Source organism: Diceros bicornis, chromosome 34 (assembly GCF_020826845.1).
Source record: "Diceros bicornis minor isolate mBicDic1 chromosome 34, mDicBic1.mat.cur, whole genome shotgun sequence".
Lineage (NCBI taxonomy): Eukaryota > Metazoa > Chordata > Mammalia > Perissodactyla > Rhinocerotidae > Diceros > Diceros bicornis.
Window position 1 is genome coordinate 30950045 of NC_080773.1, and position 20520 is coordinate 30970564.

The 20520-nt window shown below is 41.9% G+C and overlaps 1 protein-coding gene and 1 long non-coding RNA gene across 3 annotated transcripts in view; both read left to right on the forward strand.

Annotated features, from left to right (window-relative positions):
• Positions 1-19820, forward strand: part of LOC131397312 (zinc finger protein 208-like) — a 649542-nt gene extending 629722 nt beyond the window's left edge. The window contains 2 exon segments of the mRNA XM_058530105.1: positions 17434-18429; positions 18431-19820. Of these exon segments, the coding sequence (XP_058386088.1) occupies positions 17434-18429; positions 18431-18529 (1095 nt within the window). The 3' untranslated portion in view covers positions 18530-19820.
• On the forward strand, positions 4788-8348 carry LOC131397353 (uncharacterized). Of its 2 annotated transcripts, XR_009216747.1 has the most exons (4): positions 4788-4905; positions 5941-5998; positions 6122-6182; positions 7506-8348. It is a non-coding gene; the product is annotated as an uncharacterized LOC131397353 (long non-coding RNA). The 2 variants fall into 2 exon arrangements; XR_009216746.1 differs by having other exon boundaries at positions 5941-6182.
• Positions 19821-20520: the final 700 nt, after the last annotated feature.

Here is a 20520-nt window from a genome sequence, read left to right on the forward strand (position 1 = left end):
TAATAGTAAGGATATTGATTATCTTTTATATTGACAGTCAAAAACTAGTTTAACCAGGTCACCTAATATTCAACAGCTTCATTTCTTCCCTCATGTTGTCTGTTAAATATCAATAATGATGTGGTTCAGTCTTTAATCATGTCTTTGTTATGTCCTTCAGTAAAGTTTTATGGCTTCTTCACACAAGTCTGGAAATGCCTTGTAAGAAGAGTTCACAGTATATTTGCTACTGGGGATGCAGGCTGTTTGTCTTTTTGTTTGTTTGTGTTGTTTTTTAATTCCTGCTACTAAAGAAGAAAGATTGATGTCAGTATATTGAGGATTTGCCCTATGTTCTCAATTCTCTTATTAGTCCTAACAGTGAAAATAAATCCTCTGCTGTTTCAGGTCATTTGTGAACAACAGTTCTAGCTATTTGGTTCTCTCTTCTTGTTTTCTCCTCTTCCGTTTTCTCTGGGTCCTGTGCCCAGGCGTCCTGTGCAGAGCCCTGACCCGGCCCCTAGTCTCAGCCTCACTTCCATGGAAATGCTCCCAGTGTTTACTGCTGATCATAATGTTTGCTGAAACTTTTTTGCTTAAAAACATTGACCTTAAAAATAAAACTACCAGCCAAATGGGTTTATTTGGGAATAGCAGAGAATTGCAATTCAGGACAAGCATGCTATAGCAAAAACTATAGGCAAGTCCAGCAAAGAAAGTCCAGCAAACGTTCCTTTATAGAGAAATGGAGGAAGCTGAGAGGGGGTGCTTTGAAGGGAAGTCCATTGGAGGAAAGTGAGAGTTCAAAGTGGTGATGGCTTCTCATTTGCTAAGTTGCAACAGTTCGCATTGGCTGGGCTTGTTGCTGGGCAAGAAATCTTCCTTTCTCCTGCTAGGGTAGTAAAGCAGAGACACTTTCCTGCTGGGAATGCAAGGTAGTCTCTTTCTGTTGGGGTCTATAACTGGTGTGTAATTGACATGGAGTGGTAGTGCGTGAGAGCGCCCCCGTCTGGCCTCTTGACTCCATTTTAAATGAGGTTTCCTTTATTCAGTTTCACAAAAAGAATTTTTTAAATTTCGTATTTGGCATGATTTGATTATCAAATGTCTTATTCAAGGATCCACAGTGCTCAAATGTATTTTCTGTTTAAATCTGTTATTTTAATGTATAACCTCAATGTTCTAATATTGAGTCTTTTTTTTATAATTTTTTGTTTTTCCCCAAAAGCCCCAGTAGATAGTTGTATGTCATAGCTACACATCCTTCTAGTTGCTGTATGTGGGACGCGGCCTCAGCATGGCAGGAGAAGCAGTGCGTCGGTGCGCGCCCAGGATCCGAACCCGGGCCACCAGCAGTGGAGCGCACGCGCTTAACCGCTAAGCCACGGGGCCAGCCCTGAATCTTTTTTAAATTAACAAAAATAAATTGAATTTGGCGAATATTAATTGCTAGCTGGCTAAATTTAAGTGACTACGGTCATATTTATATTTTTACATTATGTCTTTAATGGAAATGCAAGTTAATGTTTTCTTTTTTTTTCATTTTGTTCATTTTTTAAATTATTTCATTGAGGTCATTGACTTATAACATTGTATAATTTCAGGATACACTGTTATATATTAGTTTCTGTATAGACTGCATCGTGTTCACCACTAATAGTCTAGTTTGTTGGGTTTTTTTAAGTTTTGATTTTGATGAGACCAATTTAATGATTTTTTTCTTTTATAGTTTTTTTTTTTTCTGGTGAGAAAGATTGGCCCTGAGCTAACATCGGTGCCCATCTTCCTCTATTTTGTATGAGAGATGCTGCCACAGCATGGTTTGATGAGTGGTGCATGGGTTTGTGCCTGGGACCCAAACCCAGGAACCCCAGGCTGCCGAAGCGGAGTGCAAGAATTTAACCACTATGCCACTGGGCCAGCCCCCAATAGTCTAGTTTTTATCTGTCACCCATCATATGTGTCCCCTTACCCCTTTCACCCTCCTCCCACCCCCTTCCCCTCTGGTAACCACTAATCTATTCTCTTTGTCCAAGTGTTTGTTTATCTTCCACGTACGAGTGAAATCATTCGGTCTTTGTCTTTCTCTTGTCTGGCTTATTTCACTTAACATAATACCCTCAAGTTCCATCCAATTCATTTTATTCATCATTTTTTTTAGTATCCTAATAGAATAATTGAACAAACTTATTTTTCTTCTTTGGAAGAGTTTATATCACTTTGGAACTATATCTGGCTTAAAATTAATCAGACTTTGTTAGGATTTAGAGACCTCCAATGCCCTTTAATTTGTATATTAAAATTGGTTATTCAGATTGTTTATTTTTCAGTCAATATTTGTAACATAATCTCCTAGAAAATAATACATTTCCTTTAAATATATAGATGTTTTATAAATGGAAGGTGCTGTACTACCTTACATTCTGAGCAGAAATATATAAGGGTTCCAGTTTCTCCACAGCTGGCGTAACAATATTTTCACTCTTTTGTGTAGTAGCCATTATAGCAGGTGTAATATTTCGTTATAGTCTTGATTTGCATTTTCCTAATGCCTAATGATGTTGAGCATATTCTCATTTGCTTATGAGCCATTCATATATCTTCTTTGGTGAAATGTCTATTCAAATCTTTTTCCCATTTGTTTTTTAGTTAAGTTGGTTTCTTAATGAGTTGTAAACAATCTTTGCATATTGTTCATCTGGAAATGTCTTATTTTACCCTCATGGGTTTTTTTTATTTTTTTATTGATGTCATAATAGTTTATAACATTTTGAAATTTCACTTGTACATTATTGTTTGCCAGTCACCATATAAATGTGCCCCTTCACCCTTTGTGCCCACCTCCCAACCCTCTTCCCCCTGCTAACCACCAAACTGTCCATGTGTTAGTTTATCTTCCACATATGAGTAAAATCATACAGTGTTTGTCTTTCTCTGTCTTTGCCCTCATTTTTTAACGATAGTTTTGCTAGATATAGCCTTCTTTGATTTTTCATTCTTTCAGCACTCTGAATATTTTATTTCACTGCCTTCTTTTGTTTACTGTTTCTGATGAAGTGCCAGGCATTAATCACATTGTTGTTCCCCTCTATGTGATGAGTCATTTCTCTCTCGCTGCTTTCAAGATATTCTCTTTGGGGCCAGCCCCGTGGCGTAGCAGTTAAGTGCTCGAGCTCCGCTGCTGGCAGCCCGGGTTCAGATCCTGGGCGAGCACAGACACACCACTTGTCAGGCCATGCTGTGGTGGCATCCCATATAAAGTGGAGTAAGATGGGCACGGATGTTAGCTCAGGGCCCGTCTTCCTCAGCAAAAAGAGGAGGATTGGCATGGATGTTAGCTCAGGGCTGATCTTCCTCACAAAAAAAAAAGAAAAAGATTTTCTCTGCGGCTTTGGCTTTCAGCACTTTAACCATGATGTGTCTCTTATGACTTCATTTTGAGTTACAGTTAGAAAGGAGTCTTTATATCATGGATAACACATTTTATCAAGTTTATGAGTTATTTTTTTACATTTACATCACTGATCAAACATATAGTTTGAGGTATCAAATGAATTTGATCTTTTTCCAAATAACTTCCCTATCATCCCAACACCATTTTTAAATAGTTCATCACTGACAAAGAAACAATGCAGTGTCTTGACTTCACACACTTAATAGGAGCCATTCTAAGGACAAAAGGAATTACAAAGAGCATTTCAGATTTCCTTCAGTTATATACCATGTATAGTACTATCACCAATGTTATTTTGAAAATATTTCCTGTATATTATAGGCAACAGGAAATAATTATGTTAATAAAGTTAGGATTCGGTAAATTGATAGAAAAATGCTATAAGGTTAAAATTGATTTGAAAATAAGAATAGGAACACAAGCATGCTTTTCCTACTTCTGTCCACTGAAAATGCCTAAAAGCAGTGTCAGCCCAACAGTACCCAGATTGTGTTCTCTAATGTCATTTCCAAACAAAAGGAACCAGAGCTTTTTGAAGAAGTGGCTGGTCTTGTATCTGGAATAGAGAAAGAATAACGGGAGCCTGGGAGAGCTGGCTGGGTCCCAAAGCATGGATATTTTCAATAACTAATGGAATCAACTCAAAAGAAAACAGAAAGTTCTGTGAAGAGGATACGATTGCTGTGATTGTGAACATTTAGACCAATATAAGGAATATTAATTTCTGTAATTTGAAACACACTGATGCAATTAAAATCCATGGCTTCATAATAATCTTTTTTTAAAAGGCTAAAATTAATAAATTTATCAACATTCCAGGTAATTTTTAAAACAACTGATTAGTTTAGAAAGTATTAAAGAGGCAAACATCCTGTCTTTACAATGAGATCAATATTAGATGTAACCACAGAGTCTCACCTTATAAAGGAAAGCCTTACTTTATAGAAATATTCCAGGTAATAGATATAGAATTAATGTCAGAATTAGAAAAACAACATTTTTTAAAAAAGTAAGTGTAATAATGATCTAAGGGAAAAGTCTCACTTACTCTTAAAAAACCAACCACTTAATAACGAGTAACAACACAGATTACTCTTTAGCCACCCTCAAAGAAGGGTCGGAAATGCATAGTGGGAGCACGTTGGGACTCTCGTGTTTTGGTGATTCCTTAACTCTGAACTACATTTCCCAGAAGTCTGTGAGGCACAGCTCCATTAGGGCCGTGTACAGTGGTATGCTGGAGAATGGAGACGCCGAGCTTCCAGCTCCGCGGATTCCCGGGCTTCTGGACTACATTTCCCAGAGGCCTCCGAGGTGCGGCCCGCTTAGGAGCGCGCCGAGTTGCATGCTGGGAGACGCGCTTGCTGCGCCAAGGATTTTTTGGGCTCTGATTTTCCCGGGACGCAGTTGCGGGTTAACTTCACCTGTTGCGCCAGGTCTGGACGCAGTGCTTGGTCGTTGGGCCCCGGGCGGTGAGTTGTTAGCATCCCAAGAGGAGACCAGCGCGGAATGCGGCGGTGGATGGCGATGACGGAGACGCCCGGGGCGAGGAGGCCCCGGAATGGAGCCTCGGCCTGTGGCTGCGGAGATAAGTGCGAGTGTGTGTGAGAGTGTGTGTGTGTGTGTGTGTGTGTGTGTGTGTGTGTCAGGGACGGGGGCCGGGCCATGTCCCGGGAGCAGATTGCGTGGGAGCGTCGGTGAGGGTGACGGGGACAGGCCTGTCCCCGTGGCTGTGACGCACTTGCGCGTGAGTGTGTGTGGGGGTGGCGCAGCCGGGCCGGTCCCCGTGGCGGTGACACGCGTGCGTGGGGGCGTCTGTCGGTGACGCGGCTGTGGCTCCGCGACTCCGCTCTGTGTGAGTTACACGCGCGTGGGCGCTGCGGGGGTGACAGAGCGGGTACCGTGTGACGTGGGCGTCGGTGGGTGTGACAGGGCCCAGGTGTGTCTCCTAACGGTGTGTGCGATTGTTCGGCCGTGACTGGTGGGGGGTTGTGATTGGGTGTGTGGCCCTGGACTGAGTGAGCACGGTCGTGTGTGGCAGTGTGTAGCTCTGATGTCCCTGCTGCTCCCTCTACCTTCACCTTCCAGCCGTGTACCTGCCTAGGCGCAATCACCCCCAAGGGAAGTCAGCCTGAACCCTGTAATGAAAATGACCAACAAAAAGGGTACAGACGTAATCTTGAGATGGCAGGTTTACAGCCAGAAGTGCTCTCCATGCAGGCTGCCTGAATGACAGAAGGGAAAGGCCTCAGGAATAAGATTCCTTTTTTTGGAGGGGAGAGGTCCCTGACTTGAGAGGTAGGGTAGGGGACAGCTATGGATTTCAGAACCCCAATTACTAGAGTCTAGTCCTCAGGAATTTCTGAAATACTCAGATCCCAGTTCCCCCTTATTTCTGGTTGATTTTACATGTGATTTGGGGACAGGTGTGACCTTGGAGGGTATTTTCTGATATAGTCTGTGCTCCAGCAAGGCCCTGGTGTCTCATTCTATCCTCTTTCCCCCAGGCCTCCAGAAAAAGCATCCTGAGGAGGAAGAAGAATTGTTACACGTCTTAAAATCAAGGTTCAGATGAGTTGCCTTTTTGTTCAATAAATGATTTATGTGTATAGAACTTAAGAATATTTGCTTTACTTGGCCCAAAATGTTTTCCCTAATAGTGAATTATCTCAGTAATTCCTTCCCAAGAGGTGTGACGGGCCGTGCAGGTGAATTCCCCAGTGTACTCCGCATTGACTGACCCTCTGCAGTGAGTATTCAGTTATTCATTCGGCAAGTTGTTCACATCCTCCTATGTACCCTCCTTTTCTAAGAAACTGATGATATAGAAGAGTGCTGCTGGGAGGTTAATGTTTGCCCATTATTTGAGAGTGTGATTTGGTAAGGAGGATATTAGGGTTTTTTTTTGTTTCTTTTTCTGTTTTTCTTTTTGGTTGAGGTTATATTGGCTTATAACATTGTGTAAATTTCACGTGTACATTATTATATATCAGTTTCTGTATAGATTGCCTCTTGTCCACCAGCAATAGTCTAGTATTTATATCTCACCATATATATGTGCCCTTTTATCCCTTTTGCCCTCCCGCTACCCCCTCCTCCTCTGGTAGCCACTAATCTGTTCTTATCCATGTGTTTGTTTATCCTCCACATACGAGTGAAATCATACGGTATTTGTCTTTCTCTGTCTGACTTATTTCGGTTAGCATAGTACAGGAAGATATTAGTTTTTAGATGGAATCAAACACTAGATATCTTTGGTCTTTTCCATAGGTCTAACTTTCAGAGCACAGTAAGAAAGGAGGTTTGATTGTTTTAGTCGGTAAATGACAAAGTTATTAGCTTTGTGAGGCTTTTAAGAGTGGGGTTTGAGCGAAGTTCTTTGTCATCAAAGGCAGGGGTGTTTTTTCAGTAATCAATAAATAAAAATTTGTTGTATTACCTAGGTCTTGTTTGAGGTCTGACGGTTGGATTGTTTCAGTTGCATCTTTGAACTGTGAGAAGCAGTATTGTTTGATATCGAGTGTGAGTTCTGGACCTAGAGAAGGCTTTGGCACACTTTCTCTGAAAAAGGTCGTGTATTAAATATTTTATGCACTCTCAGCTACATATGTGCATATTTTTGTTCTGTTTTAATAGATTTTATTTTTTAGCACAGTTTTATTTTATTTATTTATTTATTTTTTTTTTTTTGGTTAGGAAGTTTGTCACTGAGCTTACATCTCTGCCAGTTTTCCTCTATCTTGTATGTGAGCCGCCTCAGCATGGCTCAGTGATTGGTATGTAGGTCCACACCAGGGATCCAAACCTGCAGACCCTGGGCCGCCGAAGCAGAACATGCAAACTTAACCACTACGCCACCAGGCTGGCATGGTTTTACATTTACAGAAAAGTTGCAAAGATAGTACAGAAAATTCCCAGATATCCTGCACCCAGTTTCCCTGTTATTAACAACTTACGTTAGTATGGGATATTAGTTACAATTAATGAGCCAATTTGATACATTATCTTTAACTAAAGTCCATGCTTGATTCAGATTTCCTTAGTTTTTGCCTAACTTCTTCCTTTGTTTCAGGAGCCCATCCAGGATACCACATTACATTCCGTTGTCATGTCTCCTTAAGCCCTTCTTGGCTGTGACAGTTTCTCAGACTTCCCTTGTTTTTGATGACCTTGGCAGTTTTAAGAGGTACTGGTCAGGTATTTTGTAGGATGCACCTCTTTTGGAATCTGATGTTTTTCTCCCATTTAGACTGGGTTTCGGGGCTTGGGGATGGAAGATTACAGAGGTAAATCACCACTTTCATCACATCATGGCAAGGGTACCTGCTGTCAACATGATTTATGATTGTGGAGGTTGAACTTGATCATCTGGCTGAGGTAGAGTTTGTCACTTTTCTCCACTGTACAGTTACTCCTTTTTTTCAAAGACTGTATCACCCTGAGTGACAGACACGTATTTTGGAACCCCGATTACTAGAGCCTAGTCACTCTGACCCTGCTTCTGTCATCACATTTTTCTGTCTCTTCTCACCTCCCTCATCAGCTTTTAAGGACTCATGATTACATTGGGCCCACCTGGATAATTCTAGATAATCTCCCTGTCTTAAGGTCAGCTGATTAACGACTTGAAGTCTATTTGCAACCTAACTCCCCTTTGCTATGTAATGTAACACATTCACAGGTTCCAAGATGAGGACATAGACATCTTTGGGAGACAGTTGTTCTGCCGACCACAGGCCTATCCATTCAGAGTTCCCTTAATGACAGCAATATACTCGCTTCCCCTTAACTGTGATCCTTTTCTTTGTTAATTTTTTTTTTAATTTGGGACTGTCTTAAGTTATATTTCTTATAATGGGATTAATGCAGGCCTGCTGCAAAAAATTCAGTCCCCTAAGGAGCTCATAAAGAAGAAACTCAAAATTCCCCATAACTGTACCATCCAGGTGTGTATTTTTCCAGCCCTCCCCTCCCCCTCTAAGCATACATGTGTGGTTTGGTTTCTGGAGCATTGAATCTTGCTAATTGATCATGTAAATGAGCCAAAGACTCTCCAAATCTTAGTTTGTAAAAGGAATCCATCTCAGCTGTGAGTCACATTATACCTGTGTGCGTGTGGGGAGGGGAGAGGCATGCAGTGATCCTCTTCTTGCTTTGAAAAAAAATCTCTCACATATTTACACCTTAAAGGTTTAGAGATGAATCATTTGGAACTAATCTCAGGGCAACAAATTATGAAGAAAGACAACCTTTCAGAATTGGATTCTCTAGGATTTTAATATTTCTTTCACAGAACATGACAGTAATCCCTGAGACATTACGAATGTGGACTGTACAAGTATCATTTCCAAGGGCAGATATATGAAAAAAGTATAAGATGGCAATAGTTTAAAATATTGACATAAATCTCCCGTATCACATAGAAGACAAGGTTTAGCCACTTGCTGGTCTCAATTTGGCATCTTCTCAGTTTAGGTTCTTTGAGCTGGATTTTTGATGCAGAATCATGTCTGTCCCTCTTGTTGTTGGTGAGGAGGGAACATTTCCTCCTTGTAATGTCTTAGAATCTTTCTTTGCTTGTGTTGTTAATTAAAAAGAACTTCAGGGCCGGCCCCGTGGCTTAGCAGTTAAGTGCACGCGCTCTGCTGCTGGCGGCCCGGGTTCGGATCCCAGGCGCACACCGACGCACTGCTTCTCCAGCCATGCTGAGGCCGCGTCCCACATACCGCGTCCCACATACAGCAACTAGAAGGATGTGCAGCTATGACATACAACTATCTACTGGGGCTTTGGGGGGAAAAAATAAATAAATAAATAAAATTATTAAAAAAAAAAAAGAACTTCATTCTAAGAGCCTCTGAAAGTTTTTAGTTAGCATTGATTATATAGACAGCAAGTTTGAGAAGCACATATTTTAACATAAAAAAGGGAAAACAGCAGGCTTGAGTTTCTTTTATGAAAATGGATTAAAGGATGTGTAATGTTATTGATCTTCAATCATAACAGCTAACTTGTATTAAATGATTGTTACATATTATTGTGTATTACGTAGCTTATCTTCTTAATAGTTGAGACAGTCATACCTGATAGGTACCATTTTTATCCCAGTCTCACCTGTGGGGAAAAGACGCTGTGGGGTTAGTAACTGTCAGAGCTAAGATCACATCCTAATTGTCAGACCACAGAACCTTGTTGCTAACTTCACCAAGACCTCTCCTCCCCAATTATGCAAACCTTTTTAAACCTACCTTCTTCACTTGGTAATTCATCTTAAATTTCATTCTCAGTTAATATGAATCAATATCGTTATAAGTTAACATATGCCATTATAGCAGACCATAATTTATTTAATCTGCCCTCTACTGTGAGATACTTATATTTCTATTTTTTCATTTTTTAGAATGATTCTCTGGAAAATCTGAATAAAATCGAAGAATTGTCAGTGTCCTAGTGGTGATATTGTACTATAGTTTTGCAGTGTATTAGCATTGGGATAAACCAGGTAAAGAGTACACAGGATTCCTCTGTATTATTTCTTACAACTGCATGTGAATCTACGTTTATCTCAATTTAAAAAAAAAAAGAGTTCCAGAAAAAAAAATTCTTTCAAGCTCCTTGTACAAGTATTTGTGTACTACTGTAGCTGTTTCCTTGGGATAAATTCTGAGAAGTGGAATTTTGAGTCAAAATCATACTTCTGTTAAGTACCAGCCATGTGCCTGACCTTGTGGTATTAGTACTTGGAATGACAGGAGGACTAGAAGGACATTGTTACCTGTGCATCGCTTAGAATCTAGAAAGGAAGGGAAGAAGCACAGGGCAGCCTGTGGAAGATTACAGGTGACGGGCCCAGAGAGGTGCTAGGAGGGGCATATTCCCACTGTAACCACTGACGCCAGGTCATGACCAGATAATTCTGAACACATGGGCTCTATGTGGAGATAAATGGAGTTTACTTTCTAAGTTCTATACCTGACGTATTTTTTCCAATAATGTTTGATGCAAAGTGAAGACTAATAGGGTAAGATGATTTAGCAGTTGTCTCCAGGACATCATGGCTGAAAGGAGAAGTTCACAAGTAAAATCCACCCTTCCGTCAAGACGTAAAACTAAGCAGCATCAAGACAACTGCCAGCATCTATGGCATTGTTTAGAATTTTAGCCATGTTTCCAGTCAGTGCTCCAGCATGTGTGGGCATGTGTAGACATCAAAGAGTTGGTTTAGGTATTAAGAAATGAAAGGAAACAAAAGTCATTCAGTAAACTAATCCAAAGATGATATATTCTGAGCTTTTTCTGCAAGTTCAAGAAGAGACTGTTTAAAAAAGAGAGAGAAAGTTTCTCTGTCTTTTGAGAGTCTGACTGCTTCTTAATAAATTTAAAAGAATGCACACACATTTGTATATGTCAAGCCAGTGCATGGCTGTTGTTAAAATGCCCAATGAAGTATACTTAAAACAAGAAAACCAGGGTCAAAGGATGTGTCAGGGTCGTGGAGACCATCACCAGGTTCAGTGATTCTCTAAATGGACTCACAGGATTCAGTGTATAGTCTTAGTCCTGGCTGAGATTTATTATAGTGAAAGGATATACAGCAAAATCAGCGAAGGGAAAGGCGTATGGGACAAGGTCCAGAGGAAACCAGGCATAAGCTTCCAGGAGTGCTCTCCCAGTGCCGTCACATAGGACGTGCTTAATTCCTCCAGCAAGGAGTTACGACAGCAGTATGCAGTGTAGTCTACTAGGGAAGCTCCCCTGAGCCTAGGAGTCCAGAGTTCTTATCAGGGGTCAGTCACATAGGCACCCTGTGCCTAACACATAAAATTCCAGACTCGGAGGAAAACAAGTGTTCAGCATAAACCACATTGTACAAACAATTTAAGAACTGGGAGCCACTCTTATCAGTTAGGGAATGTGGGAACACTCTGGAAGCCCAGCCAATCTTGCAAGCAGGCCTAAGGATAGCAGCTTCAGACCAACTCTGTTAACTCTTTTCTGCACAAAGGTTCTCTTTCCAAGCTTTTTCTATTTCTCTATTTTTATTTTTATATCTTTCTATTGACGTCTTTTGTGTGTTTGTGTATGTGTGTGTCTATATATATAGTCATATAACTTATGTATGTATATATATATATGTGTATATATATTCATATATAGCATTTTACAAATGTATTATTGTATCATTTTGTTTTGGTAGCTTGATTTTCCTGCACAATATATCTGAAGTATTTTTCATGTCTTTAAGTATTTCTTCCAACTTGGCATTTAATAACCACTAATACCAATGTTTTACTCTAATATTCTGCATATATTTGTGTGGTTAGCTTTTTTGGAATGATGCCTGGGCAGTTCCTCCTCCACTCCTTCCTTCCACCTGCCCTGTCTTGACTGTCATCACTCTATCTAGAGGCAGAATAAGTTCGAGTTTAAATGATGCAGCCCTGCTTCACTTGGACGGTGTGACTGTAGGAAGCAGGGTGTGCTCAGAGTGAGACCGAGCACCCCAAACACACCCAGTCTCAGGTCCAGATCACACTCCCTCTGCCCAGAGTTAGCCAGACTATGAGGTTTAGGGGCACAGTCTCCACACAAGACCACCGTCAGTGCTGACACCAACTGCAAGTTAAGTTTCCTGAATCCACCCTCAGGTTCAATAATTCAGGACTAAAAGGACCATAGAACTCACTGAGAGTTGTTCTACTCGTGGTTACAGTTAATTACAGGGAAAGGATACAGATTAACATCAACCAAGGAAACGAGCACATAAGGTGAAGTCCAGGAGGGTTCCCATCATGGAGCTTCCAGCGTCCTCTCCCCATCACGTCAGGACTCGTGATTCTGCCGACATCAGTGTATGACAAGATGCTCAGAGTATGCCAACCAGGGAAGCTCACCTGAGCTTCAATGTCCAGGGTTTTCGTTGGGGCTTCATCACATAGCCATGATTGGTTGACTGATCATGTAGGCATGATTGATTGGTTCATTGCCCAGGTGTTAATCTCGGTCTCCAGGTTAACTGATACCCCATGACCCAAAGCCCCACCCTGAATCACCTGGTTGGTCTCTCTGGCGTGGCCAGCTTCCACCCTAAGGCTGCTGGGTATGGCCAGCCCCTACCCAAAACAAAGACATTCCTATCAGGAGTGATGTAGGTTACCTCTCAGAAGCTGAGAGCAAAGGCCAGACATCAGGGCCAGATTCTTAATATGTACCCCCAACGGGGAGCTGGCCAGAATCCTCCTGCTAAAGTGTCTGGGTCTGACTTCAAGGCAAAAAATGAATAATAAAAGCTCATCGGCTTTGTCTGTGCAGTTGGGTTTCCTGGGGTTTCAGGGAGAGCTTGTTTTTTTCCAGAATCCTTTTAATCTTCTCCAGTTGTGTTTATGTAGGCATGTTGTGGGGGAAGAGGCTGGGGGTTTCTTTGGAAGCAAAGATGGGGGAGTAAAAAGGTTTTATAAAGTCATTTGGGACCAGGGCACACTTATTTTAATCCTTCCTTTTCCTCATCTAGTTCTGGCTTCTCTGGATTTTGTGTCTTTGGTCAAGGAAACCCCAAGAGGACCGATCAGTTCTTGACTTCTAAAACTATGGCCCACGTAAGTATGTATTTCTGTTTCCTTCTTGAAATATGATATTTAGGTCCTGTTGATAGTTTTATGAATTCCCCTGAAGCCTCCTGCCCAAGCACGTCCCATCTAATTACGTGTCTCCCAGTTCGTCCTGTTCCAATGAATGATGATGCCACGTAGCCCTGTGCCCACCTGTGCAGCTAATGCTCCCCTAACCACTGAGCTGATTATGCAATATGTCCTTTGTGCTCACTTTTTGTCACAAGTAATGTTGGGACAATGGAGGAAGAAAGTGCCTTGAGAGAAATACTTGAGTCAAGTCTGTGGTTTGATGTGTTAGAGATGTTGGTCCCATTTGACCACATGAGAAAACTAAAATTCTCTGCTAATCTTTTTTCTAAGCAGATGAGAGGAAATGTTCACATCCGTTGGTCTCAGTCTTAGTGTGTGGTGAGAGCTCAAGCTTTACAAAGCTTTTAGAATTGGATAGGGCTGTGATAAGGGCCCGTGGACTTAGAGATCATGTTCTTACCAGGGAACCCGAGACATAAATTTGGTTGTTGAACAGACCTGCCAGACCTCTGTATGCTTCTGCACCATTTGATACCAGTATCCTATAAATCAGGAACAAAGAAAAGGCAGGGTGGTGGATGGTAACAATCAGCAGGTCATCCAGCACAGAAGTGGTAGACGATCATATACTCCCAGAACTGGGGAAAAACCTGGACGTTGTGTTCAACCTGCGTGTAAACCATAATAATTAAGTCTAACCCGTCCATATGATGGAATTAAAAAATGCTTTTGTGGGGCCGGCCTGGTGGCGCAAGTGGTTAAGTGCGTGCGCTCCGCTGTGGCAGCCCGGGGTTCGCCGGTTCGGATCCTGGGCGCGCACCAACGCACCGCTTGTCAAGCCATGCTGTGGCGGCATCCCATATAAAGTGGAGGAAGATGGGCACAGATGTTAGCCCAGGGCCAGTCTTCCTCAGCAAAAAGAGGAAGATTGGCAGATGTTAGCTCAGGGCCCATCTTCCTCACAAAAAAAAGAAAAAAAAATGCGTTTGTCATTACAAAGGAAAACTGCTTGAAAGATAACCTGACTCGAAAGCATTCAGACATGCAAACACTATTTTGGAAGATAAAAGAAATATGTGGGAAACAAAACCCTAGGAATTGTTTTCTTTCCCTGTAAAGGGAAAAGGATGCTGTAGGAATTTATGAGGCAGGCACATAGCAGGCTCTATGCTTGTGAATGGGAGGAAAACTTGGATTGTTTTATCAATTTCCTGACAGGCTGGGGTGATTAAGAAATCCACAGGGTGTAGGGTTGTCTCCGCAGCAATAGGGCTCTTCAGTAATGTGAGGATTCTGCTTCAGTCATGGTCATGTTCTCTCTGACCCTGCACCATGTCACAGGCTTTCAGTCTGCTGACTGTATCCACCCTGCCCAGAGGGTATCCCTTCCTCTCCTTCCCTTCATCTTCAACTGTGTCCTTTCATTTCATCAGGGACGTGTGCATTTGTATTTTCAGGGTTTGGTGACGTTCTCAGATGTAGCCATAGACTTCTCTCAGGAGGAGTGGGCCTGTCTGGACTCGACGCAGAGGGACCTGTACTGGGACGTGATGCTGGAGAACTACAGTAACTTGGTCTCTCTGGGTAAGTTGCCTGCCTCAGCCAACTCAGACTCTGCTCCCTGGAATGTCAGCTCCCTCCACTGTGGATATCAGGACTGTCTTTCAAGAAACTAGTTGAATTTCTTCTTCCTGTGCCCAAGGAATGCTTTGAGCTTTGTCGAGTTGGAAATGGGCATTATGCACCTTCACCTCCTCATCCATCAGTGATCTTCCCACCTTTGTCTGGCCCTTCCTGTAATTACCTCTCTTCCTTAATGACCAAAGGATGAATTCCAATTCTGGAATATTTATTTCACAACCACCTTCAGGGACACTAAGCTTCATCCTATGATATGTTTACACCCAAATTGCTATTGGGCCTGCAGGACTTTGGGGATCCCTGTGTAGGGATGGCGGCTTGATAGAGTGACTTGATTTTCTCTAGTAGACTCACCTCTGTGTTTTGACATGGAGGAGGACTGAATGAACAGAATCCATGTAAAACCAAACTGAGCATATTCCATTTCCTGCCAGTTGTACCTGAAGTGAGGTTGGAAGTCAGAATCCATGAACTTTGAATTAAACATCGGATGATAATATCTTGTAAATATCTCAGGAAATTTCTTATTTTTCTGTTAGCAAAATAACACCCATGAGACTAATGGCTAATATTGTGTTTACTCTAAACCAGGAATCATTCTAAGCACCATGTATGTGTGTATGTATAAATACATTTCATTTCATTCTCACAAGTTCATGAGATAGGCACGATTGTTATGTCTAATTTGTGGATGAGCATGCTGGGGCACAAAGTGGCGTGGTCGGGCAGAGGAGGCAGAAGCAAGAACTGAACCTGAGAATTCTGGCCCCAGAATCCATACTGTCAACTACCACGTTCTACTTGCCTCCAGGGATAAGGCCTTCAGAAATTTAAAATAAGATCTTTTCCCTCCCTGTCTGGGGTCCTGTTTGTACTTTAACCCTTTCTCTTTTTTGAAGTCTTTATCATTTTGACTTTTAGGTTGTCATGAATGTGACTAAGGCTCAATCAAAAAACTTTTGAACTTACCGTTTTTTCCCAAGTTGTACCTCATGTGGCTTTTTTTTTTTTTTCTTTTTGAAAGCAGGCTCTTGCATTTCTAAGCCAGATGCAATTGTCTTTTGGAAGCAAGGGAGAAAGTACGTTGATGGTTGAGAGGGAAAAGACAAGACGACAGTGCAGAGGAGAGTGGGAGCCAGTCTGGCTAGGGCAAGCCATGGTTACAACTGGCAGCCCAGCCGGGCCGGGAGCTGGCACACCCCTGAGGCGTTTGGAAAGCTCCTACAAAGGTCCAAGGTCCAAGGCCCAAGGCCTCTGGGAGAGAAGTCACCACATGAACTTGATCTTCACTCCGTTCCCATCTCACCTTGTTTTCTTCTCATATGTCACTCGTTTCATGTGTTGCTGATGCTGCTGGTCTGTGGACCACGCCTTGAGTAGCAAGGATGTAGATAACGTGATCCTGTGCCCTTTGTAGTTCCTGAAAATTGGTCGTTATCCTATCTTCAAGTGTGCTTTTTCTTTTCCTTTTATCTAATTTTGGGCCCCACTGCTTCCCGGGTGCTGCTATGTTCTTCCATCACGAGGCAATATCTGGCGATGGCCCTCTGTGCTGTTAGCAGTCACTGACACCCAGTGCGTAGATTCACAGTATCACTGGGGATTCAGAATGGTGAGAGCCTATCATTGCTTCTTCATTTACCCACTGCAGTAATTCTTTAAAGAGAAACTGTGCTCCATCTGCTAGTTGGTTATGTAGTGACACTGTTCATATTCCATAAGAAGGATAAAAAGGTTGTTCTTTAGAGAAAAAATTATTAGTTTTTATTATAAAGGGCAGGTTTCCTAGCATGCTGCAAAGTTGGTCATTTAACACTCTTTAGTATCATTGCGAACTCATGGATTTAAACATGTTTGATGTTTTTCGGTCCCTTGCAGTTGCATACTTGTCAATGCTCAGATTTTCTAACCTTTTCTTCATAGGTGTTTTAGATTTTTATTAAACTTAATCCTACACGTTGTCTTTCTTATTGCTTTTGAGTGTTGGGTCTTTTTATCCAGAATTATTTTTAATTATATTACTTTCATGTACATATATCCATGTTAGAATGTTAATTTTATACACAACTATCCAACTGTATATTTTTATTTTTTCCAGTAGTTCTGTATTTGATTTTCCTGAGTTTTCCAGGTATGTCATCACATCATCTACACATTGTGCTCTTTTTATCTTCATTTTTGAGATTTGCCCCTCTAATTTCTTCTGCTTACTGGCGTCAGCTGATAGGAAATAGTAGGACTAATAGTACCTTTTTCTCATTTGACTTTAGCAGGACTGTCTCCAGTGTTTCCTTATTAAGAATTGTGGTGCCAGACATGGACTCTACATTTTTACAAGAGCCCTGGAAGATTCATATTTTTTCCACTAGAGAAGTCTTATTTCTATCAGAGAAGTTTTTGGTTTGCGGTTAGGTTTGTTTGTTTTTGTTTTCCTTAAAGAGAAACAAAATATATTATTTTTTTCCAGATTTGGAGTCACCCTATGAGACCAAGAGTTTACTTACAGAAAAGGGCATTTATGAAATAAATTTTTCCAAAAGGAACTCAAATGGAAAACGTAAATCCATTGGCCTTGACTGGATGTGTGAAGGTGAGTTTGAAGGACCACATGGCCCTCGAGAGGGATATTTCAATCAGATGATAATCAACTATGGGAAAACACCCACTTACAGAGAAAATACTTCTGCTAGACCACAGCAGAGACTTCATAATAGGGAGAATTCCTTTGAATGTAAGGAGTGCGGGAAGGCCTTTAGTCGTGGCTATCAACTTACCCAACATCAGAAAATTCACACTGGTGAGAAACCCTATGAATGTAAAGAATGTAAAAAGGCCTTTCGTTGGGGTAATCAGCTTACTCAACATCAGAAAATTCATACTGGTGAGAAACCTTATGAATGTAAGGACTGTGGGAAGGCCTTTCGATGGGGCTCAAGCCTCGTTATTCATAAGAGAATTCATACAGGGGAGAAACCCTATGAATGTAAAGACTGTGGGAAGGCCTTTAGACGTGGTGATGAACTCACTCAACATCAGAGATTTCACACTGGTGAGAAAGACTATGAATGCCAGGACTGTGGGAAGACTTTTAGCCGTGTGTATAAACTAATTCAACATAAGAGAATTCATAGTGGTGAGAAACCCTATGAATGCAAAGACTGTGGGAAGGCCTTTATTTGTGGCTCAAGCCTCGTTCAGCATAAGAGAATTCATACCGGTGAAAAGCCCTATGAATGTCAAGAATGTGGGAAGGCCTTTACTCGTGTCAATTATCTTACTCAACATCAGAAGATTCATACTGGTGAGAAACCTCATGAATGTAAGGAATGCGGGAAGGCCTTTCGTTGGGGTTCAAGTCTTGTTAAACATGAGAGAATTCATACGGGTGAGAAGCCATATAAATGTGCAGAATGTGGGAAGGCCTTTAACTGTGGCTATCACCTTACTCAACATGAGAGAATTCACACTGGTGAAACGCCTTATAAATGTAAGGAATGTGGAAAGGCCTTTATTTATGGGTCAAGCCTTGTTAAACATGAGAGAATTCATACAGGGGAGAAACCCTATGAATGTAAAGAATGTGGGAAGGCCTTTAGTCACGGCCATCAACTTACACAGCATCAGAAAATTCATACTGGTGAGAAACCCTATGAGTGTAAGGAATGTGGAAAGGCATGTAACCATGTAAACCATCTTAGGGAACATCAGAGAATCCATAATGTTGAAAAACCTTTTGAATACAAAGAATGTACGAAAGCTTCTATACAGCATTCATTCCTTCCACAACATGAGGAACATTCGTGATATAAATTAACATAAGAAAGCCTTCACTGGTCACTCTTCTGCTTATAAAATATCAGAATAGTCATACTAGAGGCAAATCTGGAGAATGGGAAAGTCACCCCTAACGATCACAACATACTCAGTGTAGATTTTTTTACTGGATAGGTTAGTTTAATGAATGCATAGAAGCTTTCCAGTACCATTCCATCTCTATCACATTTCAGATTCATTCTAGGGAATAACTGTGCTGATATATTGTCAGGAAGCCTTTTGTCATGATACATACCCCACCTGTTATCACCATCCCACCTCTACTCCCTGTGAGACACTGGGCAAATTACCTGTTACCACTGTGCATCCTTTGTGAAGTGGGGAGAATCACACCTAACACTGCTATTGTGGTGGTTGTGTTTGGTACATGTAAACTCCTTGAAAGTGTATCTGAAATATTGTGTAAGCTCAATAAATAGTAGCTGCTGCTGTTGTTCTCATCATTACCACATTGCTCTTAGGGAATTATTACAAGAAGATCCCTATGGGAGCAATGAGTTTAGAAAAAACTATCAAACTTCTAGAAGAAAATGTAGATTATTGTCACAATCTTGGGCTACACAGTGTTTCTTAGCATACAAAAGACACGAAACAAAAAGTTAGTAAGTTGGATTTTATCAAAAGTACAAAGTTGTGTTCATCAAATGACACCAGGAAGATAGTGAAAAAGCAGGAAGCAGAAGGAGAGAAGATATTCACTCTATGTACACCTGACAAAGGACTCACATAGAAAATATAAAGAATCCTTCAAGTCAGCAAACAACAAATCAATTAAAGGAAGGGGAGGAGGTGGACTTGAATAAGCACTAAAGATCACCAAATGCCAATAAGTCAATGAAAATGTGTCCAGCATCATTACTCATCGAGGCAATGCAAAGTAAGACCACCATGTGATGTCGCTAGATGCTCACCAGAATGGCTAAAATTAAAATTGTGTAAGAACAGGTCTCTTTGTTGGACATTCAAACATGAGCTGTTCAGGAAGGAACTGGGCCAGCAAACTGGACCTCTACCAGATCCTGGAGGTCCCGCAGCAGGGACAGGGGCATGGTGTTCGAGGGAGGTGAGTGGACTTGTCCTGGGGAAGGAGCCAGGCCCAGGATCGAGTATTGGAAGAGTTGAGGGCAGTTAGACTTGGGAGAGACCTGAGCTGTCTTAAGATAGGTCAGTCCTAGAGTGAAGGGAGTGGGTTGTCTTGGGGAAAGGACTAGACCCCAGGGCCGGCTTGGTGGCATAGCAGTTAAGTGCACACGCTCTGCTTCGGCGGCCCGGGGTTTGAGGTTTCACATCTACTTGTCAAGCTGTGCTGTGGCAGTGTCCCATATAAAGTAGAGGAAGATGGGCATGAATGTTAGCTCAGGGCCAGTCTTATCGGATGTTAGCTCAGGGCTAATCTTCCTCACCAAAAAAAAAGGCCTAGAGCCCAGGGTGGGAATCTGAGAATATGGGTGGGGGAGGGCTAGAGCCAATGAGAGCAGGTTAGAAAAGCTGGGGAGGGGCCTGGTGGGTGGGAGAGTGCCTGGTGCATGGAGAAGGAAGGAGTCAGGAATAGGTCCTGGGACTGAAGAAAAAGAGAGTAGCCTGGGAGACCTAGGGTGGATGCTAAAGCCAGTGGGAGAACCTTGGGCACAGGATGTGGTGTGGTTGGCGTCCAGAGCAGTGTCCTATTAAGGCTGACAAAGAATCCAGAATTTCAGCGTTGGGGTTACATTTCAAAGCTATTTAGTCCTTGGGTTATGTATACCTTAGTGTTAGGGTTGGGTTAGGGATTTGAATCCTCTGGGGGAAGAAGAAAATGAGGGAACATGGAACATGTTCAGGCGGTGGAGTGCCAGACCTGGGTATCAGAGCTGGGTGTCCTTCTGGACTAGGCTTCAGCACCACTAATAATCATCCTTGTAGGAGATTTCATCCTTCTTAGTGCCCCCTCTCCTGTGGCCCCTATGCCAATATCAGCAGAAGAGGCCCAGG